This window comes from Epinephelus lanceolatus, chromosome 12 (assembly GCF_041903045.1).
Source record: "Epinephelus lanceolatus isolate andai-2023 chromosome 12, ASM4190304v1, whole genome shotgun sequence".
NCBI lineage: Eukaryota > Metazoa > Chordata > Actinopteri > Perciformes > Serranidae > Epinephelus > Epinephelus lanceolatus.
In genome coordinates, this window is record NC_135745.1 from 27,883,061 (window position 1) to 27,901,293 (window position 18,233).

Consider the following 18,233-nt stretch of genomic DNA (forward strand, 5'->3'; position numbering starts at 1 on the left):
CTTCACCTGACCTTACAGATGTCTAGAGTCTGCTGGTATTCAAAGGATATTTGCAAATGTTAATAAACAACGTTCAAGTTTAACAATCATCATAATAAACATAACTTTATTTATATAGCACCGTTTATTTATATAGCACCTTTCAAAACACAGTTACAAAGTGATGAACAATAAAACTCCACACAATAAAACGCAAGGAGAATATTGCAAATAACATATCATCTAGTAAAAGATAAAATAAAAGAAGGCTAAAAGCTAAAATCAAGATAATAAATGGGAAATAGGGTTGAAATATGTTTTTGGAGAGAGAGAGAGAGACTTAAACGAAGCCACTGACTCAGACAGCCTTATGTACAACAATGTTTCAACGTTAAATCGATTAAATTGTGCTCCTCTCCTCTCCAGGCAGACATTTGACAGCCCAGCTTTTGACAGTGTTCATTACCTGTCCCACTTTCTGCCACATGCCGTGAACGCCGCATCTGATAAGCTAGCAGGCGGTGTCTTCGGGAAGTTGCCTTAATGTCATCCTCCAATGAGAAGCGCGCATAACACCCACAACGGCGGTCTGCACGGCTCCATATTGGATCTGGCTTTTCTTAGAAATACATTACACTGGTGGAGGTCCGTCTGCGCATATTGCCTAACACACGGCCCCGGCTGCCGGCTCCGCTCCCCGGCGCTCAGGTATGAGGGATGTAGGCGACACAAACCCGCGGCTGTCACCAACAAATGTTCCCCAGAGCTTTGTGTCACTCCCCGGCGTCATTCCCGCAGTTTTTAACGGGGCTGAGAAATTAGGTTAGAGGCGCACCTGAAGACTGGAGCGAAAAGTGGCATGCAGGCTGAGGAAGGAATAATTGGATTGAGATAACGCCGCACGGGCAGTAAGTATATTCAGCTTCACTGTGTTTTAAATTCACACTTTAAACTATTTTAATTATAATAAATAACACGATTGGTATTGTTTCTTCCCGCGTGGTCGAGTTGATAATGGTTTCCAGATAAGAAACTGGTTACCTGCCTGGTTTAACACATGCTCAATTTCACATGTTGAAGAAAAGTCACCTGACACAGAAACACCAACAGATAACTTAGTGCGCAAGAACTCCTCACGTGAGGGAGAAAAGTCAAAAGCTTTCATCATGCAGCCTCTATACGCATGTCTTATTTCCTCTTATGGTGGAGTAATTTAAGAAATTACACTCAGCCTGTTTTTCCACATGTGCAGTCTACGACCTGTTTCCTCTCAGTCTGGAGCCCCTGGCTGACCTCAGAAGTTATACTAATTTGTCTGGGAGCCATCTTTAAACATATAATTTATTAAATTACTCTCAACATGCATCACAGTGGCTTCTATCACATGCTGAGGTCAGTTTGATGTAATCTGTCTGTGCAGGGCTGCAGAGGAGGGGGGCTGTTCACCACCCTGCCCTGGCTGCCAGGCCCCCATGTAGCACGGGGCCTCGCCCTTTCCTGGGGGCCCTCACGCACTAAGATTTTTATTTCTCTCATATCCTGTTTAGATGTGTTTCCTCTTCTAGTACCCCTTTACTACTAAAATTATCATGTGTATGTAGGTTTTTTAAACTGGGGATGCACGATATTGCCCGATAACCAATATTAAAGCAGCTGTGCGGAACTTTTCGTTTTCGTTGATTATAGCGCCCCTTTGGTCGAAGCGGTATGACACCCACAGCCTGGTGTTCCGACTGCAGCCAGCAATTACCGCATGCATTTGTTTTGGAGAGCAAGAGGATTAACTAACGTCAGGTCAGTCCAAGTAATTAGTGGAAACAGCAAAATTACTCAGTAAATTCTCCTGTCGTGTTTCTGTTCTGATCTAATCTGTTGTGTATTTTGAGCTACTAAGGCTACCGTAGTAGTGTGAGCCTCAAGTTATTATGAGTAATGTAGTAACCGTTGTTGTGCTACTGGAAACAATGAGAGGCAGCCGTGTACGTTCGGTGTAAGGAGGAATAAACAGTTAACAAGTCATCTGCTGAGTCCCCATTATTATGTGAAAAGAATACTCCGACGATTTGGGAGTTATGGCCTTTCTCTATCATTTTCATATTGAGACAGCGGTTAGCATGGCACTTGTAGGGGGTCAGTACATCTTGCGCGGAGGGATACGACGGTGAGCAAGAGCTGCAGCTGGCTCTGGGACAGGTACGCTAGGTCACTCGGTAAAAGCAAACAAAGAGACGACACGGACGATATTACTCACCCGACTGAAAGCTGTCCATCAGCTCCTGCAGGCCTGGAGCGTTTTTTCCAGTTCATCTTAGGAACATGAAAAAAAGTTTGAATCACGCCAGGATTAGTGATTGCTGCAAAGTTTTCACTCCTTGTGATGCACTCTCTGTGGCGGTTTTCCTCCTGATGATATATCTCCCCAACGATGGTAGCACCGAGTCCCATTCTGTGCAGCAAAATGGGAGAGGAGGATTCAGCCTCTCTTCTCGCCTGCTCAGCATCAAACACATGGAGTTCCTCATCTGTGTACTCCGGCTCAAACAGGTATGGCTCTGGGTCTGTGTCCGCTACAAGAAACTCTTCAAAGTCGCGTTCAAAGTCGTCCATTGCAGCTACTAAAATCCAGAGATATCGCTAGGCTAAATAAACAGCTGAGTTTTGTTTATAAGCTACGTCTGTGCCTGCTCACCGGTGTATTCCTCCACGGATCACAACGCAGGACGTACTGACCCCCTATAAGCGCAATGCTAACCACTGAGACCCAGCCACTGGACGTACAGACACAAAAAAGATATCGATCATGTTGTCTCAATATGAAAATGATAGAGAAAGGGCATAACTCCCAAATCATTGGAGTATTCTTTTATGTTTAGATACACAGTGAAGACATAACATAATCCTAACACAGCAAAGCTGTTACCTGCAGCCTTCACTTGCAAAGCTAACCCTACTAACATTAGGTCAGTCCAAGTAATTAGTGGAAACATGCTAACATGCTAACGTTACACACAAATTAGTAGTAAAGTAAGACCTGTTCATAAATGTTCTGGTGTAGCTCTGAATTTCTTATAAACTGAGGACAACTACCTGCTGTATATTTGTGTTCATGGTCACAGTCACAGATAATTTTAGATGATGCTCCTTCGTTATCCGCCGTGACATCAAAAGTACAACCAAGTCCTCATAGATACATCTCTGATAAAACTGTTAGGTGTTCAGCAATGCCCGTTGCGTACTGCTTACTCGAAGAAAACTGTAAACACGGCTCCTTCTTCTGTGGTTTAATCGCTGCGGGCCGCTGCGGGCGAGCAGAATCACTTCCGCCTCGGGTGCCGTATTCTGGTTTGCTGACTTCCGCTGTGTGTCCGACCCGAGCGAGGCTACGCTAAATAGCCATATAGAGAAAGGCTTTTTTGTCGCTGTTGGGTTCAAATAAATATGCAGATCTTCAAGGGGGGGGGGGGGGTGATACGAACTAGGGACAGTTTTATAAATGGTAAAAAGTTCCACACAGCTGCTTTAATATATCAATTTTTTCTCCTTACATGGCCTCTTAAAGGTGGGAATTTCACGCCGTTATTCCACCTCACTGTTCTGTGTATAAAAGATACAACTGCAGAATGGGGGGACAGAGTTGTCTTGCCTTGAAGCCGAGATTGGCAGTAGTAACAGCGCCAAAACAATGCCTGTATAAATGTAACAGCTGGCAGGACAGTATCATGGGTGGCACAGGTGGGATGTTTTGAGGACATGTTACTCTTGCGACCCACTGCGGGGGATTTGAAAAGTAGCTGTTAGTAGTCTGCAGCTAACTCAAAGAAGAACAGTGGCCATAAATATCTGCAGATTAGGAAAGCAATGAGGCCCGGGAGCTCCTTAACCTCTGAGCAGAGGACAAGATCGGCCACCATATAAGGACGGGAAATGATTGTTATTGACATGTTATGCCACTGTCGTTGTTTATAAAGTGCTGCCAACACATATTTTATCCATTGCACTAGAGGCTGACGCTGTTGTGTTGAAAGTCAAGCCCGTCATGTCTCTTTTGCCTCTACCATGCTGGAATGTTATCTAAAATCACACACTGGAGTGGCGTAATGCAGCCGTTGTTTGATTCTGTGTAAAAATGCAAAGCTGGCATAAAGAAGAGACTTCATGTGGCAGCCCTGTAGCGCAATATCTGTGTAGAAAGGGACACTGGCATTGTTGGCTCCAGCTCCAATCGACTTTAATTGGCAGTGATGGAAATACGGCACCCGGGTGGAGGCACCAATCTTCGCCCCTTTACCAATGCAACACAGTGTCAGGCCACCACAAGGTACCGTCTGCCTCTGCCAAAGCAGCACGCGAACATCGCAAACAATTCAGTCTGAGTTTGAGAGAGAAACTAAATGAGTAATAGATATTTTAAAAAGTTACCACTCTAACATTTTCACTGGCCTCCGTGCTGCTTTCTACTGTTTACTAACCTGTTTTTTGACCCGTCCATGACAAACTCATCTGCTGCAGAGCCAAGTACACAGCTCTTGTCCATTTGCAATGGGTAAAAGAATCTATCACCTATTTGTAACAGGTTTTCACTTTTAAAAAAACATTCACATGCTAATTATGGTAGAAAAAGGGGGTATGTGTGTGAAGACACTGCTGTGATACAAGAACATTACGTGCACTGCTGCATTTTCCAGATAGATCATTAAGCATGTCAGATATGACTCAACGGTCATGAATTATTTACATCAAAGTTTGATGACTGAGTGCCACTTTAAGGAGCCAGCACAGGCCGCACAGGAAGTCATAGTAGTAGTTGTAATCTGCCTCATAATAGGAATTAATATGAAATTCCTTGCTTGCTGAGTTTATCAGTTTGCAGATCACTTCATCTGTCCCCCGAGGGTCGACGAGTTAATCCATTTTTCCTGAAACCTCCCTTTCTCCTCTGCCATACAGTGGTTATTTCAGCAGTGGCTTTACCATCTCACTTCCACATGACACTTCCGAGTCGTCCACTGATATTGCTAACTTAAGCAAACAGCACAAGCTGACAGGACGAAATTCCTGTGACACTGTCGAGTTGCCATGCAAACATATAGCTTCCTACAAGCTGTTATTCCTAATCGGGCAGACGCTTGTTTGGAGGACACAGTTTGACACAGCAGTCATTTAAATGTAAGCTAACAAAATGGAAAGTATTAAAATTATAAAGCATGCCTTTTTGAGGTGACACTAAATGTTTTTGAGGGCCACCACTGGCCGCACTTTGAGCCACATTGATTTACACCCACACGTCAAAAGTGTCCTCAGTGAAAAAGGCCATCATTGATCATTTTCACACCATGAGAAAACCCCAGTTATGACCATCAAGCGTGCTACTGTGATGATATGACCATGTCAGATTGCTCTCATGTCACATGGAGAGAGGACTGGACTTTGAAGTTCCTCAGAACAAGAAGTTAACTTTGTGTAACCCTGCAGTGGCACCCTGAAGTGACATCATGGTCTGAATGTGACGACTGTGTTTTTTAGGGTCATGCTGATATTTTAGAATAAAATCAGTTTTTTTTACATAGATGAAATCATTTCAGCAAGTTTTCTTTCATGTCGGTGCATAAAAGGAGCTTGTTAAAATGTTGACTCGAGTGTCTATAAATGGGGACAAGGGGCTGGTATCATCACTGGGTTGGCCTGCTGCACGCCCACTTTGTAAACAATAAGGCTGAGAAATCCCCAGAGCGCTGTCACTGCCCTCTGACATGTTTTTATTAAAGAAAACAGACGCACATTGCACACTGAGCCTGCGTCAGGGAGACTGTTGCTAACTTTGGTTGATGCGGGACTGTGTTTACAGTGAGTGCAGTTATCAAACATGGTGTCTTCTGTAGTGGGATTAACAGCATTTTATGCATCCATACTCTTATCGTGACGGCCCATCAGCAGATGGAGACATGGATGTTCATTTTAAAGCTGATATTGGCCAATACTGTTGACGTGCTGATATTATTGTGCATCTCTAGAAACAGTAATAGTATTCGTTCAGAATGTTGAACTGTTTCATCCCTTAGCGTGACATTTAACAGACTGCAGTTGAACAATGACTTTCTCAGAGCTCTCTTATGGATTAACTATGTGATGGAGACAGAGTTTCTAAAATATCTGAGACGTATATTCGGAATTACAAATGATGCAAGATAACTGTAATAAACTTATATCTGCTGATGATATTGGCCCACTGATTATTCGGTTAGGCTTGAGCAGGGTTGCGGTGATATTAGGGCTGGGCAATATGAGGATATTGTATCAATATCAAGATATGAGACTATATATCGTCTTAGATTTTGGATATCGTATCATGATATGGCATAAATATTTTTCTCCCTTGTTTTAAATGCTGCATTACAGTAAAGCCATGTAAATTTATTAGGGCTGTACCTAAATATTCGGATATTCGAATATTCGTTTCTATGGGTAGGATTTTTATTTAGTTTTTTTTTGTTTTTTTTTTAACATATATTTTGGTGCTAAATGTAGTCTTTTTGTTGTTGGTAAATGTAGGTTATCAATAAAAATCAAAACTTTTAAATTGCATTGTTAAAAATGTGAAAATATAGTATAGCCTACCAACTGAGCTTGTGCGCACGGCATGCTTGAGCGCATCCGTCTGAGGCTGTGGATCAATGCCAAGTTTTACCACTTTATCACTATTCCCTCTAACTTGTAGCTGTTTTTTCGTTATCTTTTGAATTTAATATGAATTATGGAACCGTTTTTGTCAACGTTTGTTTCCCCCGTTTTGTACAATAAATTATTGTTTAAAGTTTCAACAAGTTTCTTTTGGAGTGCGTGACACAAGTGTGTTTTGAAAACGACCGCGGACTGTCACCTGCTCAACGCATCAGTACCTTCGGATGCCATGACAGTAATAGCCAATAATGTCAAAATATCATTTACAGACCGATTTAACAGACGATCACTGCTGCCCGACCCGCAGGTCCATTTGCGGGTCCCGCGGGTTACGGGTCGACCCGCGCATCACTACTCAGCTCAGTCTATAAAGGCTGTACACACAACAGTAGGCTATAGACATTATATTCTATTCAGGTCGGCAGAACCAGCAGCGGATCGGCTCTGCAGTGCACAGCATTGCTGATTAACCATTTTATTGCAGCAACCAATTACTTGCAGAGGCTTCCTACAACTTGTTTCAACGGTTCTGATTTAATCAGAAGACAAATTAAAGAGGATGACTAGCCAATATGAAAATCAAAAGAAAGCATAGAATAATATACTGAAGGAGACTGTTGTGCCATCACATTTTTTTGTGGTTTGAGAGCAAAGATCCGGTCGCCGCTGTGCAAAACTCCGCAATACAATTAGGTCCGAAAATAACGAATATTCGTTATAAATTCTGCCGAAGGTCAGAATGTTAAGAAATGGTATTCGGGACAGCCCTAAAATTTATCGACTTACCAGGCGTTTTATATGTTTCAACGCTTGCCTTAACCCACTTAGTCTTTATATATCCACATTATAGATGATTATTGATCACAATCTCTTTGAAAAAAACCCCAACAAAACAACAGTCACCCCTACAACTTAATTGTATTTAGTCAGAAATATTGTTATGTTCCATTTTGTCTCCCAGTCCAGGCATTAATTAAGTACTTTTGAGGAGATAATATCGAGATATATATTGTGTATCGAGATACAGCTTGAAAATATTATGAAATAATTTTCAGGACATATCGTCCAGCCCTAAGTTATATTCCCCTTCGACTGCCTGTCAGACGTTTTACACAGACTTATATTTAAAAAATGGTTTCAGTGTTTGTTCAAACTCACCTTCACTCCTTTAAGGGTCATTGTAACTGATCATATCAATCCTGCAACACCATTTACCATGATACCGTGATATTTTCAAAGATGTTATAGTACAGTGAAAATCTCATACCACTGCAACCCTAGGCTTGAGTCCAAAGAAAAATGTTAAACATTTGTACCGTCAACCAATTGCAGAGCTGCTTTGATGGAAAAATTGGGACTGAAATTCCTTAAATTCATCTACAGGACAAACATTCCATGAAAGGACCTTAATGATGCGGTCATTCATGCTTGAGACATTCATGATAATTGTGCAGGGGCCATGTGCTCGAGCATATTGTGTGCCTGTTTGGAGGCTGATGGATTGCAGTGATGAACTGAAACGTAACTGATATGAAGATATAAAGTCAAGTTATTCAAATATTATGCTTTCTACCCAAACAACCTGTTAGCAAAATTATATTGCCTTATGTTTTTATACGTGTTGCTTGTTGTATTGCTCGTTGTTTTATACAGTTTTCCTATTGCACCAATCATGTTTCTTTAATGTGTTGCTTTGAATTTTATTTCTGATACTTCCTGTTTAGTGCTGTAATGATGCAAATTTCCTTGCTGTGGGACGAATAAAAAAGGATTATCTTATCTTAAAACAATTGAAGCCTCTAAAAAATTCTAGTATAAGAAAGATGGAGTTTGAAGTTTCTCCATTTTGACTCACAGCAGCAAAAAGGCAAATTATTTTCTACATAAAAAAAAGAAAATGCCATTCATACCTCACAAGATACAGTCAAATATATAGTTTCCTCTTAGAAACGCTCAGATTCTTCCCTTCTTACTCACAAGAAATATCTCCTTTTTGGAGTGCAGTTTAATGGGATTTAGGATGTCATCCGCCTCAGTGCGTAGTACAGTATGAAATATTCAAATGTGTCACAGGACTATTGCTCTCCGGCGCCGGTCCCAGGGTTTAAAGAAACAACAAATTATCAAGATGGACAGATAATCGTTTGCTTATTTCCAAACTCCCACTGATCTTGTTTTAAGATCTTGTCTCAAGAAATATTTGTCCTTCCATTGTGTTTGTTCGAATTAAATACAGCAGGCGAAAGATGATACAAACAAATGCCAGACGTTGACTGAGTACGAAAACAGTGATTCATTAAATGAAACACATGTGTGCCAACCGTCTCAGTGAGTCAGAGCAGTTGGTAGACTTATGCCTACATCAAAGCAGTCTGCACTGTTCCAGTAACAGCTTGTTGTAATAAGTCTGGGTTTAGCACAACCCGGGCTCTGTGCTTAAACATCATTAAAATGTAACTGAATGAAACTGCACTGCAAAGTGAGAGGAAGTGAGAGTTGAATGCAGCACATCAAGATACAACAATAACACCCAGCAGTGCCTTCACAGTTACACATTCACACCTTGTACAGCTGCAGGGGTCAAATGTGCTTCTCTAGCTCTCGACTTTTGGCAACCTGCAACATTTGACCCAAAAACCTTAAGGGGTAACTCTGGTATTGTTCAACCTGAAGCATATTTTCCTGTGTTTTTGTGTATGAGTGACTATGGAGACAAGAATTTTTGAAAGTGGTCCAGTATTAAGCAAGAGTGCTGCAGCTGGCAGCCCTTTAACAGGCTGCAATGTATAGTTAACCCTGTAAGACCCAGATATATAAAAAAAATGAGCAAAATTTTTTTTTGACCTCTCAGATATTGTTTTAGGAGGCCTCTGATGTAGAAATCAAAGAGTTTTCAAATTTTTTACATTTTAGTAAGTTTTTAGGCAACGTTGGGCACAGTTGGGAGCAGAACGTCTGTGTTTGTACTCACTTTGTCTGAACAGATATACAGAACATTTAAGTATTCATTTGCAGGGTTGATTGCTTACTAAGCCCCATAACAGTATATATCATGAGTAATAATCATCACACAACAATCATAGTTTTATGAATAAGCATTTATAAATAAAAATATTGGAAAAAAATATATTTACAAAACTTTTTCCTCCGTCACTTTCAATGTGGTTTACTACATTCAAACAATACTGTCTGGCTGGCCTATTATGCTCTCTGCTTATCATACTAAAAGGAACACATGCATCCCCCCAGAGCACTTACAGGTTCACATTCAAGACCATTCGCACCTGTCCCGGAACAATGCAACAGGCACTGGATCGTTAAATTCATGGGCTAAAGAGATACTGTTGGTCCACTGATCCCAATTAAGGTGATTAAAAACCTTTGGATGATGGCAAATACATTCAGTTTCTTATTTTCATTTCCAAGACCACATCACATTACATACAATAACAGAAGGATGGCACACGGCGTGGCCAAAGTACAACCAATGTTACTCATACAGAGGAAGAACGTCTTTTAGACAAAACACCCAGTTAACAGATGACTTTAGATGGATGGTTCAAATAATACTTTGGCTAATACCTTTCTCTGGAATCATTAAGCTTCATTCTGACATTCAAACTGAATATGAAGCTCATGTCCCACACCATCATCATCATCGTCGTCATCACCATCACAGAGGTTACAGATCCTCTGGTTTCTGTCCAGCCCGTCACATCTTCACTGACTTCAGGACTTCTGGTGTTATTTACTCTAAAGTTACAAACAGCCTTTTTTGTTTTCATGCCACAGATCCTTCTCCAGTTTAAACTCTTGTTTAAATATATATTATATACCACATGATGTCACACTGCTGAGCTCACTTTACTACTTTTGTATTAACCTCTGTTCATCAGTTAGTTTGAACCAGCTGATGTTATTACACTTTGGTGTAGTGATGGGCAAAGCAGTTCTTTAGATGTTACTGAATCACTAAAGGAACACATGCATCCCCCCAGAGCACTTACAGGTTCACATTCAAGACCATTCGCACCTGTCCCTGAACAATGCAACAGGCATCCCCCCAACAAATCCAGAACATTCAGAACCTGTTTTTCTATCTCCTAATGCTACAAACTGCTGCTTGGGCAACAGTGAGAAAAATAGCTCAGGATCATTTAGAAGTTAAAAAACAAACAAAAAACTACAAAGATACAGGGAGTTTCAAATACTGCTATAGATGTTGGAGTTTCAAATACCCCATACAATTTATTCATGTGTTTAATTATGGTCTAAGCTAAACTAAGTAAAAATTTAACAGAAAAGCACATTTAGAGCTTCGTTACAATGAATCATGTAATACTTTAAATTTCTACTACATTTTTTTTAATTGGTGACCATGTGAGAAGTGCAGTGACCTTATGTAATGTGTAAGGAGCACAGGCTATTTTGACTACCACACTGACCCAACGTTGTAGAATTACAACATAGACATAACAAGCTATAAATCAAATTTGATGAATGTTTTCCAAAATAACTAAATATGTACATGTTCTCGACATTGTAATAAACACAAAAAAATTTTTTTAAGGAATTTTACTTACTTTAATCCTGACAAATCCAGTCATGCAAAAAAAGGAGATGAGCTCAACGGGAAGTTTGCAGGTAGAGTGAGTTCATGGCCAGATGACCAGACCTATAAACACTAATTCTATCCAATAGCATTGTGAGGACAAACAATAGGACCCATTAACTATGTAAATGTGGTCTTGAGAAAAAAAAAACATTTGCAGGCCTTTTTTTAGAATTATTAAAAGTGATGTTGTAAATTTGAAACAGTGGGTTTTACAGGGTTAAGGGGTAGGCTCAGATTCTTATTATAAGTGTCTTGACAACATTATAGAAACAGACATTGACCTTCTTGTTTAACAGTAAGATCCTTTTTGTTTAACCAGAAACAGCCCTAAAATCGGCAATGTCAAACCCACCAGACTCAATTTAAAAAAACAGTAATTTAATCATCATGAAATACACTTCATTCAAAGTTGACAGAAACAACATACAACTCACAAAAATGGTCTTGGTTCATCTTTCCACTGTTGTAACGACTACCAACTCTGGTTTGGTTGAAATAAACCCTTAATTCACCCAGTTAGATGTGAAAATATGCTGGCTCTATACATGCTAAAATTGCTGTTTTTTTAAATGGAGTCTGGTGGGTTTTGAGATGGTGATTTTGAGGCTGTTTCTGGTTAAACAAAAACGATCTTACTCTTTAACATAAAGGTCCATATCATTTCCATAATGTTGTCAGACACTTCTAATAACAATCTGAGCCTGCACGTGGTAAAAACAACTCTCAGTGGAATGGTTACGTTGCGGCCTGTTTCGCCACTGCTTGCTCAATAATGGACTGCTTTCAACAACTGCTCTTCCCATTAGTCACTTAGACACTAAAACACATGAATATAGTCTCCAGTATGAAAAATACTGACATTACCCTTTAAACTTCCTGGTGTAGGTCTGTGCTGTAGAAACTCATGTCGGAAGTTATTTTTAAATTTTCCCTTTTTCGTTTCCTGAAAGATTACTCAAGTTTAAAGGGCACAGCAGTCATGAAAGACTGTTTATGTTCAGACTTTGGTGATATAAACAGAGGAAGTAGGACAGCAATAATAATAATAATTTTTATTATTATGGGATGAGAATACTGTTTTTTCCTAAAATGCAATAAACTATAGATAAAAAACAGCAGTACAGTGTGGCCAAAGACTATATATGGTATAATAGGGCTGGGCATTACAGAGAAAATCTACTTATAAATCTATTTATAAGTGCTTATGTGCTTTTTGATAAATAATCATAATATTTATCATGTAATATGGATATAATGACTAAGGGTAAAGGGAAATAATGAGCAGCTAGTCTGAACAGTCTAAAAGTTCAGAAAATTACATCACTTTACTGCAATGCAGCTTTTAAATCCAGTAAAAGACAATATTTGCAATATTACACTATCCAAGATCAAGGAAGATATCTAGTCTCATATCCTGATATTGATATAATATAGATATATGGACCTACAGTATGATAAGAAACAGGTATGTGCTTGGGGAAACCTAGAAAACATTCTCTCAAAGGAAATTCAATCCTCATTTGTGGGCACTAATGGGTTAACTGACTCTCCTCTGTTTGTTGCAGTGATGTTCACTCTCACCGAGGTTGCATCCTTGAATGACATCCAGCCGACCTACCGCATCCTGAAGCCATGGTGGGACGTATTCATGGACTACCTTGGGCTGGTCATGCTCATGCTGGCCATATTTGCCATGACCATGCAGATCACCAAGGACCAGGTGGCTTGCCTTCCTTGTCTGGAGGACTCGGAGGAGGCCACGGGAGCAAAGCCGAACTCTTTCACGCAGCAGACAGCACAGAAAGCAGCCTCATCAGCAGCCACTGGAGCCCCCCTGGCAAACACCCTCCCCCTAATCACGAAGGACTTACCGGACGATGCTGTCCATGAGATCCACGTCACACACCAACACACTGCTGTGGTGCAAGAGAAGTATGTCAATCAACCTCAACCAACAGGCGTCAGGACCAACTTGGACTATCAACAGTATATCTTCATCAACCAAATATGTTACCATGTTGCCTTGCCCTGGTATTCCAAGTACTTTCCTTACCTCACCCTCATCCACACCCTTGTTCTCATGGTCAGTAGCAACTTCTGGTTCAAATACCCAAAAACTAGCTCAAAGATAGAGCATTTTGTTTCCATTCTAGGTAGATGTTTTGAGTCTCCCTGGACTACAAAGGCTTTGTCTGAAACCGCTTGTGAGGACTCTGAGGAGAACAAACAGCGGCTGACCGGCACCTCCGCAGCACCAAATCAGGTGTCTTTAGAGGGGAAGGATGACGGCACAACTGCGAACTCATCCACGCCCATGCTCGGGGTGAAATTCTCTGCAGATAAGCCCATCGCAGAGGTCCCAAGCAGCATGACAATCCTTGACAAAAAAGATGGGGAGCAGGCCAAAGCCCTGTTTGAGAAAGTAAGAAAATTCCGAGCTCATGTGGAGGACAGTGATTTCATCTACAAGCTTTATGTAGCGCAGACTGTTGTCAAAACTGTCAAGTTTATTTTGATATTATCCTACACGTCAACATTTTTGGCTAAAATAAATTTTAAGCATGATTGTGAACCTGATATTAAACAGCTGACGGGATACAGGAAGTTCTTCTGTACGCACAACATGGCGTTCATGCTAAACAAGCTGCTTATTAGCTACATGGCGTTGATTTTGATCTACGGGATGGCCTGCTTGTACTCTCTCTTCTGGGTGTTTCGACGACCTCTGAAAGAGTACTCATTCGAGAAGGTCCGTGAAGAGAGTAGCTTTAGTGACATTCCTGATGTCAAAAATGACTTTGCATTCCTCTTACACATGGTTGACCAATATGACCAACTCTACTCCAAACGCTTTGGTGTCTTCTTGTCCGAGGTCAGTGAGAACAAGCTTAGAGAGATCAGCCTCAATCACGAATGGACCTTTGAGAAGCTGAGGCAGCTTGTGACTCGTAACGCACAGGACCAGCAGGAGCTGCACCTTTTCATGCTCTCTGGTCTTCCAAATGCTGTGTTTGACCTCACAGACTTGGAAGTGCTGAAACTGGAGCTGATTCCCGAGGTGAGGTTCTCAGCAAAGGTCTCTCAAATGACCAGCTTGCAGGAGCTGCATCTCTGCCACTGTCCGGCCAAAGTAGAGCAGACAGGGTTCGCTTTCCTCCGTGATCATCTGCGCTGTCTTCATGTCAAGTTCACTGATGTCGCTGAGATCCCAGCATGGGTGTATCTGCTGAGAAGTTTGAGGGAACTTAACCTCATTGGAAACTTGAGCTCAGAAAATAACAAAATGATCGGCCTCGAGTCCATGCGAGATTTGAGGCATCTAAAGACACTATGCTTGAAAAGCAACCTCACAAAAATGCCCACAAACATCACAGAGCTGTCGCCACATCTGATTAAGCTAGTGGTGCACAACGACGGTACAAAACTAATGGTACTGAACAGTCTGAAAAAAATGGTAAGTCTGATTGAGCTGGAGCTGCACACCTGCGAGCTGGAGAGGATCCCCCACGCTATTTTCAGCTTGATCAACTTACAGGAACTTGACCTGAAATCTAACAACATCCGAACCATAGAAGAGATCATCAGCTTCCAGCACCTCAAGAGGCTGACGTGCCTGAAACTGTGGCACAACAAAATTATCACCATCCCATCCTCCATCGGCCAGGTCAAGTCTCTGGAGGCTCTCCACCTCTCTCACAACAAACTGGAGTCTCTGCCTCCGGCCTTGTTCACTCTACCCAAACTGCGGCACCTGGACGTGGGCCACAACTCCATCACAGTGCTCCCTCCAGATGTGGGTCTCCTCCACAATCTCCAGCACTTAGCCATCAACTCCAACAAGCTGGAGGTGCTGCCCAAGCCTCTGTTCAGATGCACCAAGCTAAAGGTGCTGTGTCTGGGGAACAATGCACTCACCGTGCTGCCGGAGACCGTGGGTCAACTGGTCCAGCTCACTCAGCTGGAGCTGAAAGGAAACTGTCTGGACAGACTGCCCCCTCAGCTGGGAAACTGCCGCCTGCTGCGCAAAAGCGGGCTGGTTGTGGAGGACCATCTCTTTGATGCACTGCCCGTGGACGTTAAGGAGAACATCAGCCGCGAGACCACGTCCTTCACGAGTGGCTTATAGCACAAAAAACACAACTCATGCTTCACGAGGTCATGACGAGCCTGCGTAACAGATGTACGAATAGACTGTTTATTATTGTAATATCCGTAAAAATGAATGCATTTTCTTGATTATTCTAATGAGTTGTCTTAGTTGCTTATGTATTAAAAGTGGTACAGATTGCTTTTCTTGTTGCTGAATATCTAAGTCAGCAACTTTTTAGCATTTTCTTAGCTTTGAGTAATAACACTTTAAAAATTTAGCTATGTAATATTCTATAGACCAAAACTGTTTGCTCCAATGACACAGTATGTAGATTTATTGTTTTAGGTACTCAGGTATAATTGTAACCATGGGGAACAATCTTTTTGCCTTAACTGCTGCTATTTTTTTACAGTGAGGGCTTTCACAAACAAAAAGCCAAATATGAATATTTCATGTTTTCATGTCAGTGTTTCATACAGACACGATCCACAGAGCAATTTCTATATGTTATGGAAGAGGACACAATGCAACCTTTTTTTTCCTAGTAGTTTTTATTAACCTTTATTTTCCTCAATGTCTTGTAGCCAACAGAATGAGTTAAGAGTTGTAAAACTCAGGTGGAGACTAAGCACCAGAAATGAACCTTTAACTTGATGTTGTAGAGATTGTATACTAAGGCCTATAGTAATTCATTTGCACACTGATGACTTAAAGGAGCTGTATGCAAGAGTTAAAACATTAAAGGGGTGGTTCTGATTTTTTTTAAGTGGGGTTGTATGGGCTACTTATCCATAGTCAGTGTGTTACACACAGTAGATATCAGTTGGCACACCCCCCAGGTTGGAGAAGTAGGCTGGAGTACTGACATGGAGGCTAAGCAATGTACTGCTGTGGATGGGGCAGCAACAAAATGTAATTTTGCCACCTAAAATATCTATAACAGCTTAAGTGTACGCTATGTTGAAAGTATTTTCACTGCTTTACCTTACCATCAGACAGTCTGTTACAAAGGGAAAGCCGTTAATGGCCTAAGTACCCATCTATGCTCTCTTGAAAGCCGCCAGACTCCATTGACAAAAACAGCAATTTTGGTTCTGTGAACACAGGAGCTGCTGGTCTACTTCTGCATCAGTAAGTTAGCATGTTTGTGTTATTGTGTGACTGATGAATCCGAACTAACCCTTTAAAACATCAGAGTCACACAATAACACAAACTGAATAACTGATCGAGGCAGCAGTAGACCAGCAGCTCCTGCATTCAGTAATCTTAAATCACTATTTTTCTCAATGGAGTCTGGCTTTGAAGAGGGCAAAATAATGGCTTCAGGTTCCCATCAGGTGGCAAGGTAAAGCAGTGAAAATACTCTAAATATAGAGCACCTTTAAATGATATACATTTTTTAGGTGGGACTTTTTTGTAGGTGTTTCAAATATATTGTTGTTGCGGCCCCCATCCACAGCAATATGTTGCTTAGCTTCTGCTGCAGTACTCCTGCCTGCTTCTCCAAAATGGGTATGTGCCGACTCCCATCTACTGTAGGTAACACACTGACTATGGATAATTACCTCATACAACCTCACTTAAAAAGATCCAAACTATCCCTTTAATATAGCAGAAAACCACTATGGAGCTATTAAGGAGCAATGGCGTCCTGAGCAGAAAATGACGTCACGCTCCAAGCTTCTCTATGTATTGTTGTGGTAAACAGTCAGTCGGCACATGCACGTAAGTCCCTGTGAGTGGATCCCACTGGCTAGCTAATCACTGACGCTCTGCATTGTGCTCATGGAGGTTACTTATGATAAAGTTGACAGACTTATCACAGAGGTGTCGGACCCACCCTCCAGTTTCCCCTTATTTGCTTTGTCAGTACTGTTGCCATTGTTAGCATGTTTTATTGTGTTAACAATGTTAGCTGCCAGCTCGGCCACCTCCATGTTAAGAACCACGTGCAGACAATCCCACCCCAGACTCTGAATTGTACGCTCTGAATGTCTCATACAGCTCCTTTAATGATTTAAAGATGGGTGAATGTCCTTTGTGATAACATGTTCCGAGACCAACGTGAGCTGATAAAAGGGAACTCTCTCGACTATCTTTTTTTAATCATGCTTTGAAATTTGAAATGTGTAATAAAACCAGTCACACGAAGGACTGATTATTTAACATGTCAGAATCGTGTAATGATGACAAACACGTCTGCCTTCGTTCTTCTCAATGTATTTCTGTGTAGGCCTACTGTGTATGTACAGTACATGTTCTCCTGAGCTGCTGTACCACCTTTGTGATCCTATGCTCAAAGTTCACAACTTTATGGCACAATAAAACAAGATTTTAGATGAACGTCTAATCATTATTCATCTACCGCAGGTGCACTCCACTGAACACTCTACCGCAGTCAGAAAAGGCAAGTGAGTGATTCAGATTCATTCATTGCATTTGACTCACACAGGTTGAAATAACATTAATGAGGCTTCTGTGTCAGCAGCTATTACAAAGCAGCATTTAATCGTCTTATTAGTTATAGCCGTATTTGATAAGTCAGCGTGTAAAGAAGGTGTCATGCCATATTTTACACTGGAAAAACAAATGTTTCTTTGTTTCCTGTCTACAGAATAAGACTTGTTGCTCATTTCTCCATAGGGGCTTTCCTCATTTCACAGTTTGTACATCCTTTATTCCTTTACTTGCCACCTCCCCACATCTAAGTTCCCCCCACATGATCTGTGAGCAGAGACTGCAATTAATTAAAAGTGAGGTGTTGAGGCAACAGGCATTTAACAAAATGAGACATCCATGTTCGGAGCAATTATTTTAATGCGATGTAAAATACAGTGTCTGCATCACACCTCTTTTACACATAGATTGAG

General features: G+C 41.2%; 1 protein-coding gene across 1 annotated transcript; it reads left to right on the forward strand.

The window, feature by feature from the left end:
- Window positions 1-546: 546 nt before the first annotated feature.
- lrrc8da (leucine rich repeat containing 8 VRAC subunit Da) lies at window positions 547-17,706 on the forward strand. The gene is made up of 2 exons (XM_033651182.2): window positions 547-887; window positions 12,838-17,706. Coding segments are annotated over exons 1-2 (2,562 nt in total). The 5' UTR covers window positions 547-886; the 3' UTR covers window positions 15,399-17,706.
- The last annotated feature ends 527 nt before the right edge of the window (window positions 17,707-18,233 follow it).